The sequence below is a fragment of the Urocampus carinirostris genome, chromosome 19 (genome assembly GCF_059441175.1).
Source record: "Urocampus carinirostris isolate Australia breed hairy pipefish chromosome 19, RoL_Ucar_1.0, whole genome shotgun sequence".
Taxonomy (NCBI): Eukaryota; Metazoa; Chordata; class Actinopteri; order Syngnathiformes; family Syngnathidae; genus Urocampus; species Urocampus carinirostris.
This window is the reverse complement of record NC_142367.1, coordinates 19,682,023-19,703,241: the sequence shown is the minus strand read 5'-3', so window position 1 is coordinate 19,703,241 and position 21,219 is coordinate 19,682,023. Positions and strand designations below refer to the sequence as shown.

The window sequence follows — 21,219 nt, the reverse complement described above, 5'->3', positions numbered from 1 at the left end:
TCTTAAATAATCCCTTATATGGAAGATCATTAAACTATGTTCATTATTGAAACACTTTATGATGAAAAGCCACATAACAAACACTAAATACCCAGAAGCTCCAGCAAAACCCCTCAAGCAGTTTGATTGGTAGTGCGTAAGCAATGGGTGGAGCTATACACAGGGCGTACGCATTACTTTTCCTCTTCGCCCAGTGATGTCTGCAGTAAAGGGAAATATATTGGTATTCTTGTTTGCAGTATTGTGTGACATTTTTACAAAAATAACTTTGCCTGCACCTTGTTTGGAAACAATCATTTGGGACAAAAATGTCCTAAAGTCAAAATGGGCCTCAACATTCCCAAGTAACTGCGGTATATGGGACACAGGCTCTGGCATTATTATTTCATAGATTAGATCAAATCACTAAACATCACACAGTGAAATAAAATGTGTTGAAGAATAAGCTTTTGTTTGGAAAGCGTGTTTGGCGTTTTTTTTGAATTTTGTCCTAAAGTATATAGTGTGGCTCTCTCTCCAAAAAAAAATCGAAATATGTTTTGCTTTAATGGCTCTTTGGGTCAAAAAAGTTCAGACCCTTGCCCTAAGGTCTGGGATATGAGTATTTGACAAACCAAAAGCATTTTTGTTTGATCCCTAGTTGTCTTCTCAGTCTTACTCCCAGCAAAAACACTCAATGTTCTCTGATTCCAAGCTATTAAATGTATTCAAATAAATTATGTTAACCGAAACATTTTGGGTTCAGCCGCACATGTTGTATCAATTCTCGGTTTCAAAACAACCGACATATAATTCTGATATTTACGGCAACGTGAGTCATGCTAGTCTAGCGGGAGCCGATTAAGAACGTCACGTTGTGGTCAAGCGTTCTCCTCCTTTGTTGTCGGCAGGGCCGATTCATCCAAGATGACGCAGCCCATGAGGGGGGACCAGGCCCACCAGCCGACCCCGGCCCGCAAGACAGCCAGCTTGTCCTCGCCCAGCGCAGCGCGCCGCCTCTACCGCAACTTGTCTGGAAAGTTCCGCGTGAGCACCAATCCCTCCGCCTCGGAGGACGGCGTGGCGTCAGGACGAGGAGGAGGAGACAAGGAGAGGCTGCGCAAAACCACCGTCGTGAGTCGGGGGCGAGCGAGGGATGAAATAATAATCGCGGGGAGCGTCCTTGTCTAAAAATAGATCTCGGAGGTATTAGCGTCACGCGCTCCTGACCGGCTCCTTTCTTTAGTAGCCAAACAAGTTTAAACACTGCGGGTGTGTGAACTCACGGCTCCGAATCGCCAGTGTTCTCGCTGAACGCCCCACAGACCGTGTTTGTGTCCCAGTTTCAGAGCAATGAGGCGCTGTTTGAGGCGGTGGAGCACCAGGAGTTGGATCTGGTGCAGCTGCTGCTCTCCCAGTACAGCTTAGAGGAACTGGACCTCAACACCCCCAACAGCGAGGGCCTGCTGCCCCTAGACATCGCCATCATGACCAACAACGTGCCAATGGCCAAACTCTTGCTCCGCGCCGGTGCCAAAGAAAGCCCCCATTGTGAGTAAAGGAAAGCACCGTGCGTCTCCAGCTGTGCTTGAAAATAAGTCGACGCACGAATAACACTTAAATTTGGTGCAAAATGAAGCATTCCGCCACTTGGATCAATTTCTTGTGCAATCGTGGGGATCATTTCAACCCAAATGGTTGTTTTGGTGGTTTATAACACAATACTCGCTTTTAAAAAAATGGGAGGTTATTCTGCACAATACGGTATTTTTTAGGTGATTATGAACAGTATAATTTGAACTATTTCTGGAAGGTTTTTCCCAAGAAAATTAGATATTTGGGTTTTAAGAGGAACAATCCTACCCAATATTTTACTTTGTTTTCATTCATAATAAGTTATACACAATTGAAGTTGTTTAAGAAAAATACCCAGTTACTTTCAGTTGTTTTATAAAATATGATTAGGTTGTTTTAAGCAATGACTCCATTTTGCTGAAGTTCATTACAAAATGAGCCCCTTTAGATAGTTGTGTTTTATGTATAACGAAGCAATTTATGGTTTTTCATGTGAACCAGAGCAGGGGTCTCAAACATGGTGTCAACGGGAACCAGTTGTTCCCCTAAGACTACTTAAATAGTCTGCGGATCTTCTAGGAAATAGAATTTCTGACTGGCATAATGTTTAGTGATTGAGCTTACTTTAACCTTTAATAATTACAACCAGCTAGTAACAACAAAGTAATGTGATTTTTGGCTAGCAAACTGGTAGTCTTTCGTGCTAATCAGCAACTAAAAAGTAGCGCTTTGATTCAAAAAGGTTGGTGACCATGAACTATCGTATAGTACTGTCAGCTAACTATATAGTCCAACACACAGCGGTGTTATTTATTTTCTTTTAGTGTCATTGAAATCAATAAAGACCTTGAACAGCAACTGTCACCAAGGAAACCTACTATAAGAGGCATAAATATGACCAATGTGTAGGGTGCAGTTATTTTTGTTTTCATTACGAGAGCAACTGCTGATCTGGCCAAGCAAAATGTCTCCTTCGAGATCAACAGTGCCAATGTTCTGATAGCATCTGATGCTAACAAGGAGTTTTTCCTGCTAGTTGTTAGCTATGTCGTAGTGTTTTCTGTCCTTAGCATTATGTTAGCAGCTAGGACCCAACAGCCTGCCTTCAAAAATATGACCATAACCAATGAGTTGCATCCTCGGTAAGGCCGCACAATTTTGGAAAAAAACCTGATTGTGATTTTTTTAGACCTAAAACGAGTGCGCATCCACGTTTAGGGGAGTGAGATTATGTACAGGAGTCGAAATTAGGCACAACACTGAACGCAATAACAAACCACGGAGCACTCTCTGGTGATCAGCTTTTCTTTGCGCTTTTCTGACTCTCCTCAAATGTTGATGAATTTCTGCTTCATGTGACGAGCTGCTAAAATACTAGCTCGGCTGTATAGCTGTGCTCCACATATAATTTGGGCACACTGATGTTTTTTTTAATTGTGCTTTTTATCTTTTTTGAACACCCAAAGAACAAAGGGGGCGGGGGGAACAAAAACAAAGGGTATCCCATATTGTATTATTTTCTTTTAAACAAACCATATTTTTTCCCAGTAGCTTGTATTTTTGGGCAAAGCCAAAATATATACATGTGGTCAATGTCTACCTTTTTCACATGTTCACCAGCATGGTTGTTGAACATCAGAAAAACCTCTCCTAATTTTGGCGTTTACAAATAAATCTGACTACATTCTTCCAGTCGAATTCCTTCAAAATCAGGGAAATACTGGATGTTTTACAAATATTCCACCACTCGTCTTTTGTGACGCTTGTTTGTCTGACAAAATACACCAGCCTATCAGAGTCACCTACACACTGCTTGCAAACTTTGCCTCACCTTTACTAGCTAATGCCGTTAAAACACGACCTGTGACAATTAATAAATCCTTGAATAAAAAACGCAGTGTCCTGCGATGACACATTCGCACTACGTCATATCGATAACATTTCGGTTAACCAGAGGTCCGTTTCCAAACGGGGATCCGGGAGCCCGGCCCCTCAGCTTGAACCCCTACCTCAAACCTCAACGCAGGCCGTGGCGTTTACCGAGCGGAGCCCGAGTGTGCGAAAAAGCCCGCAGCTGACGAGGAGACGCTAAAGCCGCCGCGCAATCAAACAGCCAGATGGACATTTTGACACAGTGCTTTAAACTTAGTGTCAACAGTGGAATCTAACGCTCAACAGTGGAATCCACTGTGAACAAACGCAGGCCACGCAGACTAAACACAGACTCACGCCAGTCCTAAACACTCGCTGAGTGAGGAGATGCCAAAAGAAGGACAATATGCTATTGTCTTCCCTCGGCCCGATACAGTAAATCAGCGCTAGCTACCAGTGCCATATTCTGATGTCATCCGACCGTCCCTGCCTCAATTACACCAAACCGGCGTTTTATACTCCCCTCCGCTGATTGTTTTGGTTCATTCCGGGTGAAATAAATGAGTGCGAAGGTCCACATTGTTTCAGTCAAGCCGTAGCGCCTCTGAGACCAAACATTCCGCCGGTGGAGGCTCTTTGGCGCTGCGGTTCCTGATTTAAATAGATCAAAATGTTCCAGTACTTTTCGGAGGGGAAGAAAAGCGGCAACATGAATGTATGCTCCCACCATTTTGTTTTCCCCAAGAAGAGCCACGGTCTCGCCCACCACTCTCACTTTTCACGCAGTCTCCTTCTCGCGAGGGGAGCTCAGTCAAAATGTTTATTGCGGCCGCCAAAATGACTCGTCAGGGTTTCCCACAGTCAGTTTGCATTGTTTCGTTTGTTGCTTCGTGTTTTGGAGTTTTCTGTCGGTTAACCGCGTTTTGTTTTTGGTTCTTTATGCGCAGGACAGCTTTAATTCGGAAGATTGATGTTTTGAGCCCACTGAAGAAGATTGAATAGAGCTGGGGTTATTTTTTTTGTCTTGGGAAACCTTGATCGCTTTGTTCTTTGGCTTACACAGTTTACAGTAAACTGTAGTTTACGCTGCACTTCCAGACTTCAACCATTTGGGGTGTTACCGTTCACAACCAGCCGAATTACAGTGAACTTTGACATCTGCAACACTCAGTGAGTTGAAAGAGTCAACTTGTCAGGCAAAACTTTGTTTTAAATTTCAAACTTGAACAAAAACATGAAATGAACCCCCTGCACCATCAATAAAGTAGACCCCACCTTAATGTAATGGAAAGTCGTAATAATATACTTTGACATTTGACTAGTGTCAACTTTTGAATTGTAAAAAAATAAAACCACAGAAGGAAAGAAAACCTTCATGAATACCCTAAAATGGGCTGGTATCCGGACCTGATATCGGTACTTGCTCAGGTGTCAATTACTAACAGGCCTTACTGCATGGGGACCAATACTAATATTTGTGGGAAACTTTGGAATGTGCAGCTATTTGGTTCAGTCATTGGAAATTGTAATAAGTACGATCTCCTCCATTTTTAGGTACTGTCCAAGGCAGATTTTTTCCACAGGATTGATAGGGGTGAGACAATAAATGTATGCATATATAGTGATTTTATTTCTGGCGATTTGAAAATCGACATTTCTCCCCACAATTGAATTTTGTGATGTCATATCCAGTATGTATAAATTCGGGAAAGCAAACAGAAGTGGAAAATGGAGTTTATCTGCAATCCAAGGTTCTGTAAAACTCGAATTTCAAGCACTTCGATTTTAAAACTCACAGTCCAGCTGGTTTCTTTTAGAAGCAGTTTTTGCAATAATGATGTATTTTAATACCTTAAAGATTCATATCAGACAACAGTGTTTACCTGAAGCACAGGGTTTTAAAGAATATGTTATAAGGCTCATAATTTGACTTTGTTAGCTTACGGTTGTGCTGTTTTTTTAATTTAATCATCTCACAGTATAAACTGGAAATGGGATCATCAAAAGGACCACATTTGTGTTATGTTGACATTTCAGTCCATGAAATTATGTAGCACGTTATATTGTCATTGTCCCAGTTGTAATAACTGACTGGCACATACTGATGTGCATTGTTTAAACATCATTTAGGTTTATTGTCCCAGAAGTAAATGATTTCAGTTACTTGTTTTTAGGAAAGAGAATTAAATTGCAATCATCAATTATACTGAACAGCAATACTTGTAGAATTGCAACTATTGAAAATCTGGAAATCGTCGAATCGGCATCTTAGTATCGTGATACAATTGAATTGTGACCAAAGCGTATTGTCCCACCCCTATAAAACATGATGTGCCTTTAGAGAGTAGCAGAATAACACAATAACTCAACATGCAATAAACGACAGTAGAGTTAATGAAAATCGTATTAATAACGCATTACAGTAATCATGTTCCGGAACAAGATTCTTCGTAACACATTAGTCCCAACACTGCTAGCCACACCTACATATAAAAAAGCAGGACCTAGTGACTACTCCGCTAACCAGTTCAGCACTGTTTTGGGTCATTTTACTATGTTTCAGTCGTGAGCTTGGAAGGCCGGGCAGTGCACCTGGCCACTTTGGTGCAGGAGGCCGAGCAGCGGGTTTCGGAGCTCCAGACCCAAGTGGGCGGTTGCGCGGGTCCCGGCGAAAGGGAAGGCTCGGACCGGGAGCGGCAACTCAAGGCCTGGGAGTGGCGGCTGAGGCTCTTCAGGCGCATGCAGTCTGGCTTCGAGCACGCAAGTACGATTCCGATGGCGCCTACAAAGGATTGCGTTTTTCATTCCTTCTCTGGTTCCGTCTGGGCCCGACTTAATGATTACCACACTATGGTGCGTAATGTGTGTGAATAACCACTTACACTTACAGCATGATTTATCAGTCCATAAGAATGCAAAATAGTGTTTGTATGGTGAGTACGCTTACACTATACTATAAGACCACCATTGTTACAGATGACATAAGAAAAGGCATTCAAGGTTATCTCATTATCACACTATCCACAGTGTCAGAAACGCTGGTTCACATATTGCGTTTTGTTCGGCATTCCGAACCAGGGGTCTCCAACGTGGTACCCGGGTGCCCCCTGAGTACTGCCTGCAGACGTGTTCTGAAATTAGCTTAGCAGTGCTGGGTTATTGTGATTTTCTATTAAAATAACATACTTAGTGATTGCCTGAGTCCATTTTACCCTACTTCCAATAATTACCCCAGTAATAATACAGTAACAGCCTAATAAGTTGTTGTTTTAAAAATGCATATAAAACTCTGTCCCTTTTGCGCTAATTAGCGACAAAAAAGTAGCTCTCAGCTTGAAATGTTTTTTAATATTTATGATTACGTGAAGGGGGTTGTTAAAAGACTTTGTTTTCTGCTTATGTCTTTTGCCTTATTGACACACACAGTTGGGAAAGCGCAGAGACTGTTTAACCCATTAGAATGCCCTATGCAAATGTGTGTTCTGGCACTGTGAATAAAAACTCACATAATGAAATATAAACTATTCCCTTTTCAGATGTAGTGTGTACTACTGGTGATTTTGTGGTCAAATGTTGGTGCCCTCACCACTATGACCCAGGTTTGACTATCGTTGCACTTAATGAATCGCGATTTTGGGCCAACGATAATTATCTATTGGTCAATCAGTGCTCAAATATCGAATTATACCATTAAAGCTTGTGAAGTATAGGTAAGGTTTAAGGCCCAAAATTCTGTTGCTGATTTCTTTAAAATTATTATTATCCACCTGTCACACACAAGCTCATTTGTTGGTACTGTTAAGCACAAAGAAAGAGAGTGCGCGGCAGGGGGACACAGTTGGCCCTTATCACCCTTCCCCCTCACGACTTCTAATAAAATATAGAAATTTGGGTTTGTTTCGGGCTAGGTCCTTCAAATGGAAATAATTGGTCGGGCTCAGGCTGGTTCGGGCTTTTATTCCCGCAAGCCGGGTCAGGTCGGGCTGGATTTTTTTGTAGGCCCAGTCATACCTCTAGTAATACAGCACACTTATGGTTACTTTATGCATTTCCATCCTTATCCACCTTATTTTGCGGTATGTAAGGCACACTTTCTGGCAAATTTGGAGTTTTTAGGTGCGCCATATTATCCGTACATTCAAATGATGATCTCGTTCATAACGAGTTCCATCTGTGCCAAGAGGCGATTCGCTCGAATTTCACACGAGGACGAGTGCCTCATTGTGCAACCGAGCGAAAAATACACGATTAAAGCGATCTGCCACGGGTTTGCGAGCGCCACAGGGAAGATCTGTCTCTCACTCTGTTCTCGTCTCTATCTTTTTGCACTCAGGCCCTCCGGAGAGTCCCTGCGCGGCGCGTTTGTCCGTCAGCGGCAGCACCAGCCTCTCGCTGGATTTCCAGGAACCCCGATGCGTCAACTCGGCCGTGGTTACCAAATACAAAGGTCAGCCGCTGCGCCGGATAAAGCCTGCGTCACTCTTTTGCTTGAGTTTGGGAAGACGCCAAATGTCTTGCCAGCCGTAACGTAAGCACTAAACCCCTTTCTGTTTGTGATTGTGTTTGCAGTGAGCTGGAGCACCACGCCTTCCTTTTGCTCAGTGCTGGGGGAGGCGGTGGTGGAGGACATCTCCGTGCTGCAGTACAACATCACGGGACTCACCTCTGTGAGTTTCACTTGGACTTCTAGCGTACAAATGGCACACAGAAGTGATTTGCTGTTGTAGATGACAGCGATTTGGGACACAATATCAATTATCGGGGGTGATATGGGCAGAAATTGATGAGATGGACTGTTATAGTTACAAATATCAAATTCTTAACCAGTGGACATATACCACCTTATCAGAAACCCCTGCTTTAAAATAACAAAATAGTTTGTTTATTTCAATAGCATTACATCAAAGTAACAGTAGTCCAAATATTTGTATTCAAGTTTTAAAACCCTTGTTGCTAGAAATGTCCCAATTGAATTTGCTGTTCCTCCCTGAATCCCACTTCCACTCAAAGGAAGGCAAGTATGAATGCAGGCTACATTGGTATGTGGCACAAAAACACACTACAAGAACTCAGTCCCTGCTGGTGCCAAAGCAAAACATTTAGGGGCCATTATCCCCCATTATTTACACACAAATAACATCCATGAAGTCTTTTATTATATGCATCAAACAGCCCAGTAAAGTCGCCCACTGGTGCCGGCGCTTCAACCCAAGACTTATGACACCGGTGGGAAAAAAAACAAAACAACAACACCCTATTGGTTTGTCAGCCTTCCAAATGGCTTCTGCCCATTGAGAAGCAACAGTGGCCAAACTGCCACCAAGAGCAGCTTGGTAGCCCGCCACCTGATTTATGTTTGGCCCATGCGGGCTAATGGACTCTCCCGCCTGTTTGTTTTTCGGCTGAGGGGAATACGGCGCTTCTTTTTCCCGAAGCTCACTCTTCTCCCTTGACAGGGGTCAAGGCAAGGTCAGGGGGTGTCGGTGGCCCAGTGATTGATCTGGCTGAGAAAGAAAAGAACGGAGGCCTGCGTGGCGACTCCTTGCAGAGAAAACAAACTGTCCACAAACAATATGATGCATTTTTAAATATTTTAAGCTCCATTTCTAATTTATTTTAATATTGTCGTGTTCTTTTCAGGGGACGCCCTATTACGTCCAAGTGTCAGCCTACAACATGAAGGGCTGGGGACCAGCGCTTGCTTCCACCCCCGACTGCGCCACTCCTTCCAGTAAGTAACTTATTATAGGATAACATTTGCTAGCGTTCCGCCACAATACAAGCCATCTATGGGGTGGGGACATGCTCCCCTTCATGTAACAGATAGCATTGGTTTCCATGGTTACTGGTAGCGGGAGAATCCTGCTAATTTGACGCAGATACAGCCCACTATTCAGAGATGAGCTGGACCTCTGCATTGAAATGCAGTGGCATTTGACAGTATACAGTGGTGCCTCTACTTACAAATTGAATTGGTTCCAGTAGTGACCTCGTATAAGAAACAGTTGTAAATCGAAACACGTTTTCCGATCGAAATGCATAAATATGGGATTAGTCTGTTTTAAGGTCATTAAATTCAACAGAACCCCCATTAAATCAACTTCAACTGCCCTTGAACCACACTTATGTTCAGTCAATGTTCATAAATATACAACACAATATAAATTAAACAAGAAATAAGGCTAAAGTAATGCAAAAGACGAACTTACTGTACAATGCAAAGCTTTAGTAACCAAAAACCATTTCAACAACAACTGAAATAAAATAATCGAATGATAATAGTCGGTGAAAATGTAATCTCCTTGGCACGCTTTTCCACTCACTGTGCCGTCGGACGCATAAGGGTCTCACCTAGCAAATAAACCACTCAGGCCCCTTCAATTCACCCCGGTGGGCACATTTTTGGGGACACGTGAAGGAATCTGTTCCCATCGCCTCCTCGAATCGATCGGGCGCTACCGCTCTCATTTACTCCAACCGTCTACCTTTCTACCGCTCTCTGAGCTAATTTCGATGTTGCGTGTTTGTGTTTTCCATTTGGGCCTACCACTGGAAATATTTGCATGTCTGTGCCGTAGTGCGCGGCGCGGCCCCAACAGTGGGGGCCTTATCCCGGCCCGCGGGCGCCCATTAAAGGGCCCGCTTGTCCTGTCTGGACAGGCACCTTTCCGGGAATAGAGCGCACCGTGTTTTGGAGCCGCTCGCCCTCCGGGGGGCTCTGCGAGCGGGAGCCGGGGCCAGGGTGGCGCGTGATGGGACGAGAAAGGGGGAGGCGGCTTTTTTCGTCGACACATCCTTCGGGGATGCGGAGAGGGCAGTGGTGCTGCAGGATCACTTTCTGCGTAGGGGGAAGAGGGTGTGACTGTGTGATTTCTAATGCGGGTTGAGATAATGAATAGATTTTCAGTATTCTTTTCATGGCACTTACAGACTTTTCATTGATGCGTCGGTAAATGTCCTTTAACTAGTCTTTTTTATTGCTTGGAGAGGAAAAGTGTGCTGTGTTATGTTCAAGCCCCGTACGTTTGCATGTGTGCGTCGACTGTTCTACATTCGCTTGGCTCTCCAAGTACTCTTAATAGACGACTGTATCTGTTTGAGGACACGATTCTAGCAGAAACGAAGCATGCCGGCTTCATGAGAATGAACACAGCGGTTATTACAGAGAGGTCTCAAACTCAATTGTCTTGAGGGCCAAATCTCTGATAAAAACACTCCACTATTCTCATTCTGTGATCCCTCATTTATACTGGGGGTTAAGTTGCAAAACAGGCCCGTGATAAGCAAAATCCTTTCATTAGAAATGTTTATTTTTTGCAATTGTTATAAAATCAAATGCAATATTCTACACGAATGCAGAACACAACGCGCGATGCAAATTTTTGATGGAGCAAAACAGTGAAAAGTAAACTGCATTATACCGAGGCGTCACTATTTTTTTTTTGTCCTACACAAAATTAGTTCTAAAATAAACAGTACTGGAATTGGTAAGAATATAAGTCAGTAATAAATAAATACAACAATAGGTTCTGACAACCTGCTGGACCTTTGATAATCAAATACGTGTCTGTATGATATCACCACTCACTGATATACGTCATGTCACATAACATCGGAAAGTTTTAACTCTTGGGATTCAAAATATACGCAAACATCCCGATCCGTCTGAAACAAGATACGCAAAAAGTATAGACTCACTAATGACGTTCCCTGGCCTTAATGATATTTGGTGAGTGGATATAACCAATGGCGTCCTTATTTGAAAACACACAATGATGCCAACAAATGAAATATATTGCATGTCTGCTTCATAAATGGCAAATAGTCTGCATTTATATAGCGCTTGTAATTTGTTCGTGTGGTTCCAAAATCCCCCCAAAAATAAACAGACTTGTCAGGTGACATCCAGTATTTCCGAGATATAGAAAGAAGGCAGAGCAGGTGTTTAGTCACAATATAAAAAATGGTATGATATGAATTAGCATTGGAGATCTCAAGTCAAGAGGTGATGGCTGATCGGCTTGAATCTTGGCTGCCCCAAACATTCCTTGTAATTTTATTTTTTAATCCAATCTTTTTGTTCAATTTGATGTTTTTTATCACAACTGAGTGAACCAGTGATAACTAAAGCGGAAAGTAGTGAGGGGTCTGACAAAAATGGAGATGAGTCTTTATAGAATAGCAACAACAAAACACATTTGTAATAAATAAATGTTAAAAAGATATAGCAACTATTTAAATGTTGATAATACATTCGACAAGAGAGGCACCAAATCCACACAATTTTATTTGTCGTACTTTAGGATAACGATTGATAGATGAAATAATTAATTCTAATTTCATTTTGGCTAGTTAGCATGTCCTGCTAATAATGTTACAGCAGAAGCCACGTCGAAATATCAGTTTTCACTCAGCGGAATAATTCATCATCACGTCACTGTCAATTAAAATAACGCGTGTTTTACACAATAGCACATTATCTTGAGAACAGGCCTCTGGAGAAAGACAACATTTCTCACATTTATTATTGACTGTGAATTTTTTTGACTCTAATCCAAATGGAAAACTTGATAGCAAGCATATCCTTTCGTCCACCTCATTTTGGAATTCTCTCAGAACGTACGTAAAGTCGTGTTTGTGACCCCTGCGGGACAGTCCTCGACACACTCTTCCAGTCTTTGACAACGCCATGTAATGTTAGCGTTTGGAACAAAAAAATGCCCATCCATCATCGTGGCAGGTTTGTCCCTAAGGCAGCGGGGAGTTTCGCGCAAACACAAAGAGGCAACGCAACACCCCGTAGGACTCGATAACTCATCCGCCGGTTCAAAGAGCTCGCGTCGTGTACTACATGTCCTCTTTAGACCCGTGTAAGTAAGCCTTGAAAGCATATACAGACTAATGCCGTATTGTGAAAAGTCGGGGACGCTTTGAGATAACGCGACACGCCTAACGTATTGTTTCACTGATCCATCTGGGAAAGTGGGAAGTTATAAGGTCTTGTAAAGGTGATGGGGTCTTTCTGGCAGTCAAATCTGGAAAGGTTTTTTTCTACTACTAGGACCGTTTTATGTTATCGTAACGTTGGTGTGTCCCGCTCTGGTATCAACATCTAAAGCGTGATTTTTGTCAGATTTCAGTCAAAATCTCAAAGGAATGACCCTTGAAACTGTTAAAAGAATCCAGGTACTTTTTGACATAACCCAAAATATCGGAGTAGTAGTAGTCGCTCATTTTCGCAGGGATTGGGTTTGAAAAAGGTCCTGTGATACTCAAAACCTGCGAAGTAGAAACCCTTATTAATTAATTTGTCAAGTAGTCTACAGGTTCAAGCTGTTGTTTGAGAAATACTGTACTTTATAAACTTTTCTTTTTGCGAATAACATGTACTATCATATTATAATTTTAAACATAATCGTGCTTCTAATACTCCATTGGACTATTGATTGGTTATATAAAATAGGATTGGTTGTCTAAAGCAGATAAACCAGCTTTCTATGGGAATCTGATCAAGGCAAAAATCTCAATTTGGTTCAAAAAAGTGAATCGTGCACTCGTGTTTTTAGTGTGACGGTATATTATATTTTTGCCAATTATGTTTGGCAAGCGGGCGGCATGGCGGCGCAGTGGTTAGCGTGTGTGCGGCACAGTTCTGAGGTCATGAGATCGAACCATTCTGTGTGGAGTTTGTATGTTCTCCCCGTGCTTGCGTGAGTTTCCTCCCACATTCCAAAAACATGCATGTCAGGTTAATTGTCCGGTCCAAATTGTCCATAGGTGCGAATGAGCGAGTGCCCTCCGGCTGGCTGGCAACCAGTTCAGGGTGTCCCCTGCCCACTGCCTGAAGATTGCTGGGATGGCCTCCAGCACCCCCGCGACCCTACTGAGTATAAGCGGTGCAGATAATCGACGGATGCCCTATTAAAGATAAATTCCGACGTTTTAGGCTTATCCACTTTAGATTATATTGTTTTGCCATTATCTGGACGTTATAAAACAAATGTGACGTGAAAATGCTTTTACCTTCCTTAAGCATGTGAAGAGGGCATCTTCCTCTTTCTTCTGCTGCTTTTTTGAGTTCAGAGTGTTTTGATGACTTTTAAAGAAACTCGACATATAAAAAGATTTGCACGTATGTATTGTAGGTTTATCAAGCTGTTTTACGTAGACCTACAACTTAGATCGCAACTTTGACATAGACAAGTTTTAGACAATCATAATACAGAGCACAATCCACTCTGAAAATCCATAAAGTATCAAAACTGTGAAATGGAAGCCGTGATACAGCGAGGGTCAGTTTGTGAAAAACTGCTATCAGGACACCGCTACCGTTGTTGAAAAATCTTCTCTCTTTTCGTACTGCAGGTTGGAGAGACATTGAAGGGCGCGCTCCCCAGCAAAGAGGCCAGAAGGAGGTCCTGGACCAGCTGCTGGCTCAAATAAAAGATGCCCATCAGAGCTGCGTCTGCCACGGTATAACAACCCCTTGAGATTGATTTATTGGCCGCTAAAAGACTCGGGAGTCACACGATCCCGCCCAATAATTGACGCCGTCCGAACCGCAGCCCTTTAAAGCAATCAACTATGGATGAGCGTGTGATTTTTAATCCGCCTGGAGCTTTTATGACGGCATTAGGTTTAACAAGGGGTCTGCAGGAACTTAAAACACGGGAGCCGCAAATATACTTGACCCGCGACACAGAGGCGACTGCTTAGCGCTGATGTCGTGCAGGATGTCTAACGGCAGCACCGTCTTTTTTTTTTCCAAAGCATCGTTTGAGTTTACAATGTAAACAAACGTGGGCGATTGGCCACTGCTTCCATTTCTCCCCAGATTAAAAAGAGAACTGGGCCGGTAGATTTATAGCCAATATTCAAGGTTCGTTCGGCCTCGTGCTCGCCATACTTGAAAATTCCTCCATTTTAATGTTGTGTTTTCAAGGATTGCAAAGATTGGGTTTTAGTAAATGTGTGAAATTGTTGCCATATTTCTCAACAAGTCTATTTGGTGGCTTGGTTTTTTACATCGCGTTTCTGCTTCCTTTACGATAAACGGCATCAAACATTAGTTTATATGGCTTTGTCCTATAATGGATCGCGCCCAAAAGGACAGATGCATGGTCCACCTAAGTGGGACACTATTAAATGAGTATTAGGGCAAAGATTACGTATCAATTATGGACATTTATTATGGGCAATGTAAAAAAAAAAATGAGGTGGTGTTTCTCCAGTGGTAAATTCCTGCAACTGCTAATGTAAATTATATATTACCGTAATTTTTACCCAACACCTATGAGAGTTTTCTCAAAAATATTTACTCACATATTCTTCAGATCCACAAATATAATTGAAATTGACTTGAGATTTAGAAAACATGTTTTGAAAAATGCACATGTGGATCAAGGATATTTTTCAGGATTTCTTCTTTTAATTGGAGGCTTTGAAAATCCTTAAAAAGCACTTGAATTTGGCCATAAAAAGGCATACATTATTTAAGTCGTCAGTTCCCCTCGCTTCATTTCCATTCGTGACACTGATGTCTGTTCTTTTCCATCTTATAAACGGTGACGGGAGGAACGACGTTATGAGCAAACAACGTAAAAGGAACGGTGAGAAACTGTAAACCTACAAGTGAAGCCGCCTTCTGTACCTTCCAGCGTAGACATTACTTTTCCATACACTAAATTAGAGGAAAAGGCAGAATGTGTCGAATGCACGCTATCCCATGAATAACTGATTCTCCATCTAAATTCAACTCTTTATTCTTACATTGCTGTCATCCAATAAGCTAGAAAAGGTAACTTTCGTTTAGATTTTAAAGGAAGAAGAAAGGGCAGATGTAAAAAGGCCAATCGACACATTTTCTGATTAGTATTAACAATTTGTCTTTTGTGTTGGGACATTTCTGACACAGCCCTCAGTCCGGTCCCCCCTTAATCTTTGTGTGCATGCCTCATAATTGACCGTGAGTAAGTGTATGTCAAGAGAGAGGAGCAGGGTAGGCACACTCGCAAGGACCAAGTTGTTGCTGGTAGAAAGCTGGACAAAGAAGCATTTACTTATCCCACTTTTTCAATCAATTGACAGTGTTGTTTACACCAGCGCTCTGCAAACTCTTCTCTACCCCTGTCGGACAATATTCTCATGGCCTGGCTTGATTATGACAGTAGCAATCATTACAAAATGGATTTAAACTTATCATTATCATTATTGTTATCACTAGACCACCAGGAATCTCAATGGCACAGAGAAAGGCCTTAGATTTGATCTCTTCACATTGTACAACACACCGTTGAGTTAAAATAATGTGACGATAAAATCAAATCTAAAACCTTTCGCCAAGTCATCTACATTCTTAGTGGTTAGGAATCTGCTGCGATCTGGGTTTAAGACTTCAACTAGGCAAGAAGAAGCAGAAAAATCAACAACCACGGCGTACGAAAACACGGAGTGTCATGAGGATGCACACTTGTTTATTTTGCGACTCACGGAACATTCAAAATCGCATCACATACAATTTGATTATAGGTTGCTTTCTGTCACTGCTGTAAACAACAGTGGCGCTCATTGATAAAGCGATAGTATCCTCTTGTGGTAGATAGATACTTTATTCATCCCCGCAGGGAAATTCACAATAGGTAACAATATTTCCATTAGAATCACACCACGCGATCATTCAATGGGGAAAGCTAAGGTTTTCGATTTAATTAACATTTGAGAGGGGGGTTGCCGTGCTCCCTGTTAACATCCATGACTACTTCCGCAAATATGAGCGCATTGCATATGTGATGTCACGGTTCCTTCTCTGCATACATTCACAAAATTCAGAACTGAGCATTAAGTTTCGCAGTGTGAACCTATTCAAAATCGCAATAAAATGAAATGCAATCCCTCCTAAATGCGGCAACTGACTAAACAGGTAGAAGAGATCGAGCAGGGCATTATTGCCATTCACTGTTAGGGAGTGTGATTGACCCTCTGTTTTTTTCTTCTTAGCATTATTTTGCATAGGAAAAGGCCAGCGACCCACCAGTTGAGAAACACTGCTTTAAACGATGCCAAGTATTGGTATTTTGTACTTTCCCGCCACTCTTTGAAGCACTAAAATAGTGACAGGGGGATCCTTGCATCGTAAAATCTTGCCACTGAAAATCTACACGGTGTCTTTCCACGACTCCCCCCCTCAGGGACAAAGTGCAGATGGGCTTCTTGCACGCTCAAACTGTTTACATGAGCAAAAACCGGCGGCCGTAAGTCGCTCCCATAAGTGTCAAAAGCCGTCCGCGCTGATTCTTTTACGCGTCAGCGACGACGGCCACGTCCCAACACACTCGCCTACCGACTATTGTCCGGCAACCGCCGCATAATAGTTTGTATTGAGCGCGCCGGCCGTTCTTCAGCCGCCGGCTGACTGAGCTCGAGAGTTGAGCCGCGGTAGCCGAGGTGGCCTGTCCCCGGGTCATGTTTGTTATTCCTGTTAGAGACGAGTCCTAGGCCGGGCATAAATTACGCCGAGTTACACGCGCCAACACGGAGGCCTCCGCCCCCCCTCGCGTTCCTGTCTACAGTACAGCCCATACATATATATACACCCGGGCATAAAGATAGACATAGATACACATGTACATGAACAGACACAAATATTCAAGCGTTTGCCCCCCCAGCAACCTACGCCGCCCTCCCCCTTGTCCAAACACAATTAATTAAACTGTGAAAGAGGCCTTGACTAACACTGGCACCCCAGCAGTCAGCCCTACTTGTCTGTCTTAGTCAGTGTCAAGAGAGGAATCGAGCGGGAGGGGCTGTTTTCTTCGCGTCCACCTGAAGGGAAAATTAGTTCTCTCGGCTCCTGAATGAGGGGATTTATTGACTAAGTGGCCTGGGGGGTTGAGGGTATGATCACCTGGGAGGGGGCGGGGGTGGCAAGGAGCAATCTACTGGTTGTGTCTAATGCAGGGGTGTCAAACTCATTTTAGCTCAGGGGCCACACTTGTAAAATAATGGCATAACAAGTGTGCTTGAGCTGGAGGGCTGGGGGTCTTTTCAGAGGCTCACAAATAAATTATCGTATTTCTTAGTCTAACGCACACCACTAAATTTTGATTAAAAAACTGTTTCACTTGTTCTTAGCTCTAACTAAAAATTATAAATGATAAAATGTCATTGTATATGTGCGGCAAAATCATTTATTAACCACGTAAAGTGTGAACACAACACTAATAACTTTTACAATGTATTTATTTCATGTCGTTAAAAGTCCAAATAAACATCAAAGAATTGTTTGTTTTTATATTTCAGGACAACTTTCTGTAATCTACATTTTCAAACACTTGTTTCTGGTACTGTGAATATAAATGGTGTTAGGATTCGACATTCTTACCACCACAACCCAGGTTCGATATCCGTTGCATCCATTATTTCGCGATTGTGGTCGGAGATATTTGTCGACTGATCAATCATTGCACTAATACGGTATTTTAAGGTAAAAGAATATGCATTACAGACAGATAAATATTTCTAAAAATAAGTAAAATAATTACAGGGTGGGTTTCCTCAATGTTGTCTGGTTCAATAATCATAGTGAGCAAATAGGTAGTTCTTAACCACATGAGCAACATCTGGGTAACACCAGTAGTAGCGGCCGTGCTGGATGGGTGTAAGTTGACTTCATTATTATTGTGAATGACATTCAAAATATGGCGTAGGTTAAGTTGTAGCTTTTTCTCTAGACATTTAAGGTTTCAAGCGTTGACATCGAATGTTCGCTGAAGTACAAATGAGACCCATGCTTGCTAGAGGAAACCGTGCGGTGGTATGGATTAGGGTTTCAAATAAGGCAAATTCTGGGACTCGTTTCAGATGGTGAACGGGGCATTATCATCAGCAAGGGGTTTTAGTGTGCCTGGGCCATCCTGGGGTGTTGCGTAGCGTTAAATCAGAGCCTTAAACTTGAGCGAATCTTTGCCCCTCCACTCAATGACTCGATAGATCATGAAGAAAAATGAAAGTGTGCTTAAAAGTCAAGCCGATACTACTTTTGGTGGCTTCGCTATGCCATTTCTTCCTCTGTTGTGATTAACGGCAGCTGGCGTTAGTTTGTATGGCATTGTCTTATGAGGTGTCATCGCCCTCTCGCGTCAGGACCATGAGCAGAGATGATAGGAGGCTAGTATTTTCAAGAACGATGGCTAGAAAATACAAACAATGGCTAAAATGTGGATTTTTTTCTTTTAATGGTGGAAATTGGAAAATTGGCTTTGGTAGTCTTTCAAACGTGCTCAAATTTGTCAATGAAGAAGGTGTATGAACCCTGTATATACAGCTAAAGAAATAGATTTTTTGTTGTCCTGTAAAGATGTGCTCTTCCCGTTTGAGGGAAAGTTTGGCATTGAATGAGTTGCCAGTGGCTCATTCTTCTCTTGTGCGTCGTCTAAGGAGTCGGGAGGCGAGCTATCTCACCGAAAGGCGCGCTCAAACGCCCCCCTCCGCCGAAGGCCCACTCAAAATAAACACGCCCCCGCAGACTGAACTGACCTCCCCGTCAGCGAGCGGCGAAGACTCGAGACGCGCACGCCGCACCTCAGCTCCCCGTAGCTCGAGACGTTCGCGCAAACGCAGTCGAGGGACCCGAAAGCCGGGGGCCCCCTCGAGGGCCCGTAGTCTGCCTCTGCCGTAGCAAATGTCAAAAAACATTCCGCCGTGAGCGTGCGGGCAAACCTTTTAGGTTTGTTGTCAATTAGGTAACGGGTTGTCACCGGAGGGGACGTGTCAGGACCGAGGTATCGGCCGGTGGCAGGCGGTCAGGCTAATGGCCGCAATTTGTCACGCCGAGCGCCGGCCAAAACAAAACAAAAACAGACGCACAATGTCGCCGATTCACGATTTGTCGTCCTTACAGAACCGTGCAAAGCGCCGGCGCAAGGTCGAAAGCATTCCGTCTCCAAAAGTCTGCGGCACCTCTTTCAACCCAACAGCAAGTTTGTCAAAAACTTGAAAAGGTAAAGGGAACGTAACTGATTATTTGAAGCATGACATTTTATTTTGAATTCAAGGGAGCGTGTATTTTATTGGATCAATAGATGTCGCTGCATAGTGCAACTGAAAACGAGTGCTTAAAAGCACAGGGAAGAAACTATGGAGACTCAAAGTGACCAAAACTTAGATTTTTTGCCCAGCCTCTTTGGCTGCAAAATGTCAAGCAATGATGTCAGGTCCCTCTGCGCGAGGCTCATGTTATTTATAATAAATGCAAATTCATATAATAGTCCATGTTTTATTATTTAATGGAGGTTTTTTTTTTTTTTACCACTAAGAGGCGCTAAATAATGCACACTATCCTCTTTAAAGTGGTTGATTATTTCAATACTGATTACTGTCCAACCAAATATTGTTATCAGTTTATTTTAAAAAGCCTCTTGGAAAAGTTTAGCATTTTAGTCAGTGTGTTCTAATATTGGATTTGGATTATGAAAATAGAAATCCTACATTTTAAAAATTGTCAAATTATTGAAAAAAAAAATAATTAATTGTCAATTAATGAACTTTGCTTCATTTTACAACAATTATTCAAAAGTCCATCGGCTTATAAAATGTTAACGCTGCTAAAGGTGTCCAAACTGTTGAGTTATTTGTAGCTTTTCTTACTCTTAAGTCAAAGTCACTGAAAATCTGCTTGAAGTCCTCACATATAACATTCGAAAGCTGTCTAAACTCCTGAGTTAACGCTTTAAAGCTGCTTTAACTCTGGAGTTAAGGCTTCATCCTCAGATGTAAATGTGTTCAACGTGTTGTGTTTGTAGAGGACTCTACCTGACGTCGATCTTCTATAGAGACGACAGCATCTTGGTGACTCCCGAAGACCAGATCCCCATCGTAGAGGTCGAAGATTCCTACCCCAGCTCGCTGATGCAAGAGTTCCTTTGGTTTACAAAGGTAAAGGGTGCCATTACAAGATAATTCCCTTCAATTCCCTACATTTGGTTTAAGACCCTTGGTTGTAAGTTTCACAAAGACCTACAAAAACACTTGTATCAAGAAAGGTCTGCTGTTTTTTCTTCACCCTTGTATTCCTACCAGCCTGTGCTTCAATAAAAAAGATACTATTTTACGAATTCATTAGGTATCTTACTTATGGGAGGAGATTCCCTGGTTGCAGCAGTGTCTCAATCCTACACAGTCCAGTTGTTCCTGCACCCTACAGACACGCCTGAAAATGCTCCAAGCAGTCTCCCATCTTCAGGTAGGTCATCGTTGAAATCTTCATTCAAGCATGCAAAATGCTTTTCTAACAGGCGTCCGTCTATCAGGGCATGTTGGGAACGCAAGACCTGGGCCAGGTTTATTTCGAGCCAATCAAAGACAAGCACGGCAACGCCCTTCTGGTCCTCCTGAAGGACATGAACGCCTCCCCCAACCCGGACGGCTACCGTTGTATGCAGCTTTGCAAGCTTCAGCTCCAACGCAAGTCCATCTCGTCCCCTGAGGAGCCCACAGCTTTGGACACGCTCCTTATCACGCTACACGTACGTGTTTATTATTATACATACGTACTTACTACATACAGTACATATGATCTCCTTCTTCTAAGCTGCTCACTCGAGCGATTCCAAAATACAATTTGATACATTTATAATGGCCTCCCTCGCGTGTTTCTGGAACGACAAATTCTTCGGTCTGGAAGCAATTGCTGCAGTTTGTTTTGTTTGTAGAGCCTATTAAAGTCAATGCCGGCGTTGCAAAACTTCCACTGTCTCCAGCATAAGTAGATTTGGCCTTGCGGTTAGCCAACAATGG

At 42.7% G+C, this 21,219-nt stretch overlaps 1 protein-coding gene and 1 long non-coding RNA gene across 4 annotated transcripts in view; one reads left to right on the top strand and one right to left on the bottom strand.

Moving 5' to 3' along the window:
• The window catches only part of LOC148347638 (uncharacterized), a 47,221-nt gene extending 26,874 nt beyond the window's left edge, over window positions 1-20,347 (bottom strand). Inside the window, exon 1 of the long non-coding RNA XR_015847815.1 lies at window positions 20,236-20,347. This is a non-coding gene — a long non-coding RNA (uncharacterized LOC148347638). The remainder of the gene's footprint in view (window positions 1-20,235) is intronic.
• Window positions 1-21,219, top strand: part of ankfn1b (ankyrin repeat and fibronectin type III domain containing 1b) — a 155,116-nt gene that overhangs the window by 130,284 nt on the left and 3,613 nt on the right. For all 3 annotated transcript variants that reach the window (XM_088322934.1, XM_088322933.1, XM_088322935.1), the window contains 11 exons: window positions 891-1,113; window positions 1,323-1,530; window positions 5,990-6,190; window positions 7,760-7,873; window positions 7,996-8,093; window positions 9,067-9,157; window positions 13,792-13,899; window positions 19,325-19,424; window positions 20,226-20,358; window positions 20,546-20,665; window positions 20,733-20,948. In XM_088322934.1, coding sequence (XP_088179060.1) covers window positions 891-1,113; window positions 1,323-1,530; window positions 5,990-6,190; window positions 7,760-7,873; window positions 7,996-8,093; window positions 9,067-9,157; window positions 13,792-13,899; window positions 19,325-19,424; window positions 20,226-20,358; window positions 20,546-20,665; window positions 20,733-20,948 — 1,612 coding nt within the window. The remainder of the gene's footprint in view (window positions 1-890; window positions 1,114-1,322; window positions 1,531-5,989; window positions 6,191-7,759; window positions 7,874-7,995; window positions 8,094-9,066; window positions 9,158-13,791; window positions 13,900-19,324; window positions 19,425-20,225; window positions 20,359-20,545; window positions 20,666-20,732; window positions 20,949-21,219) is intronic.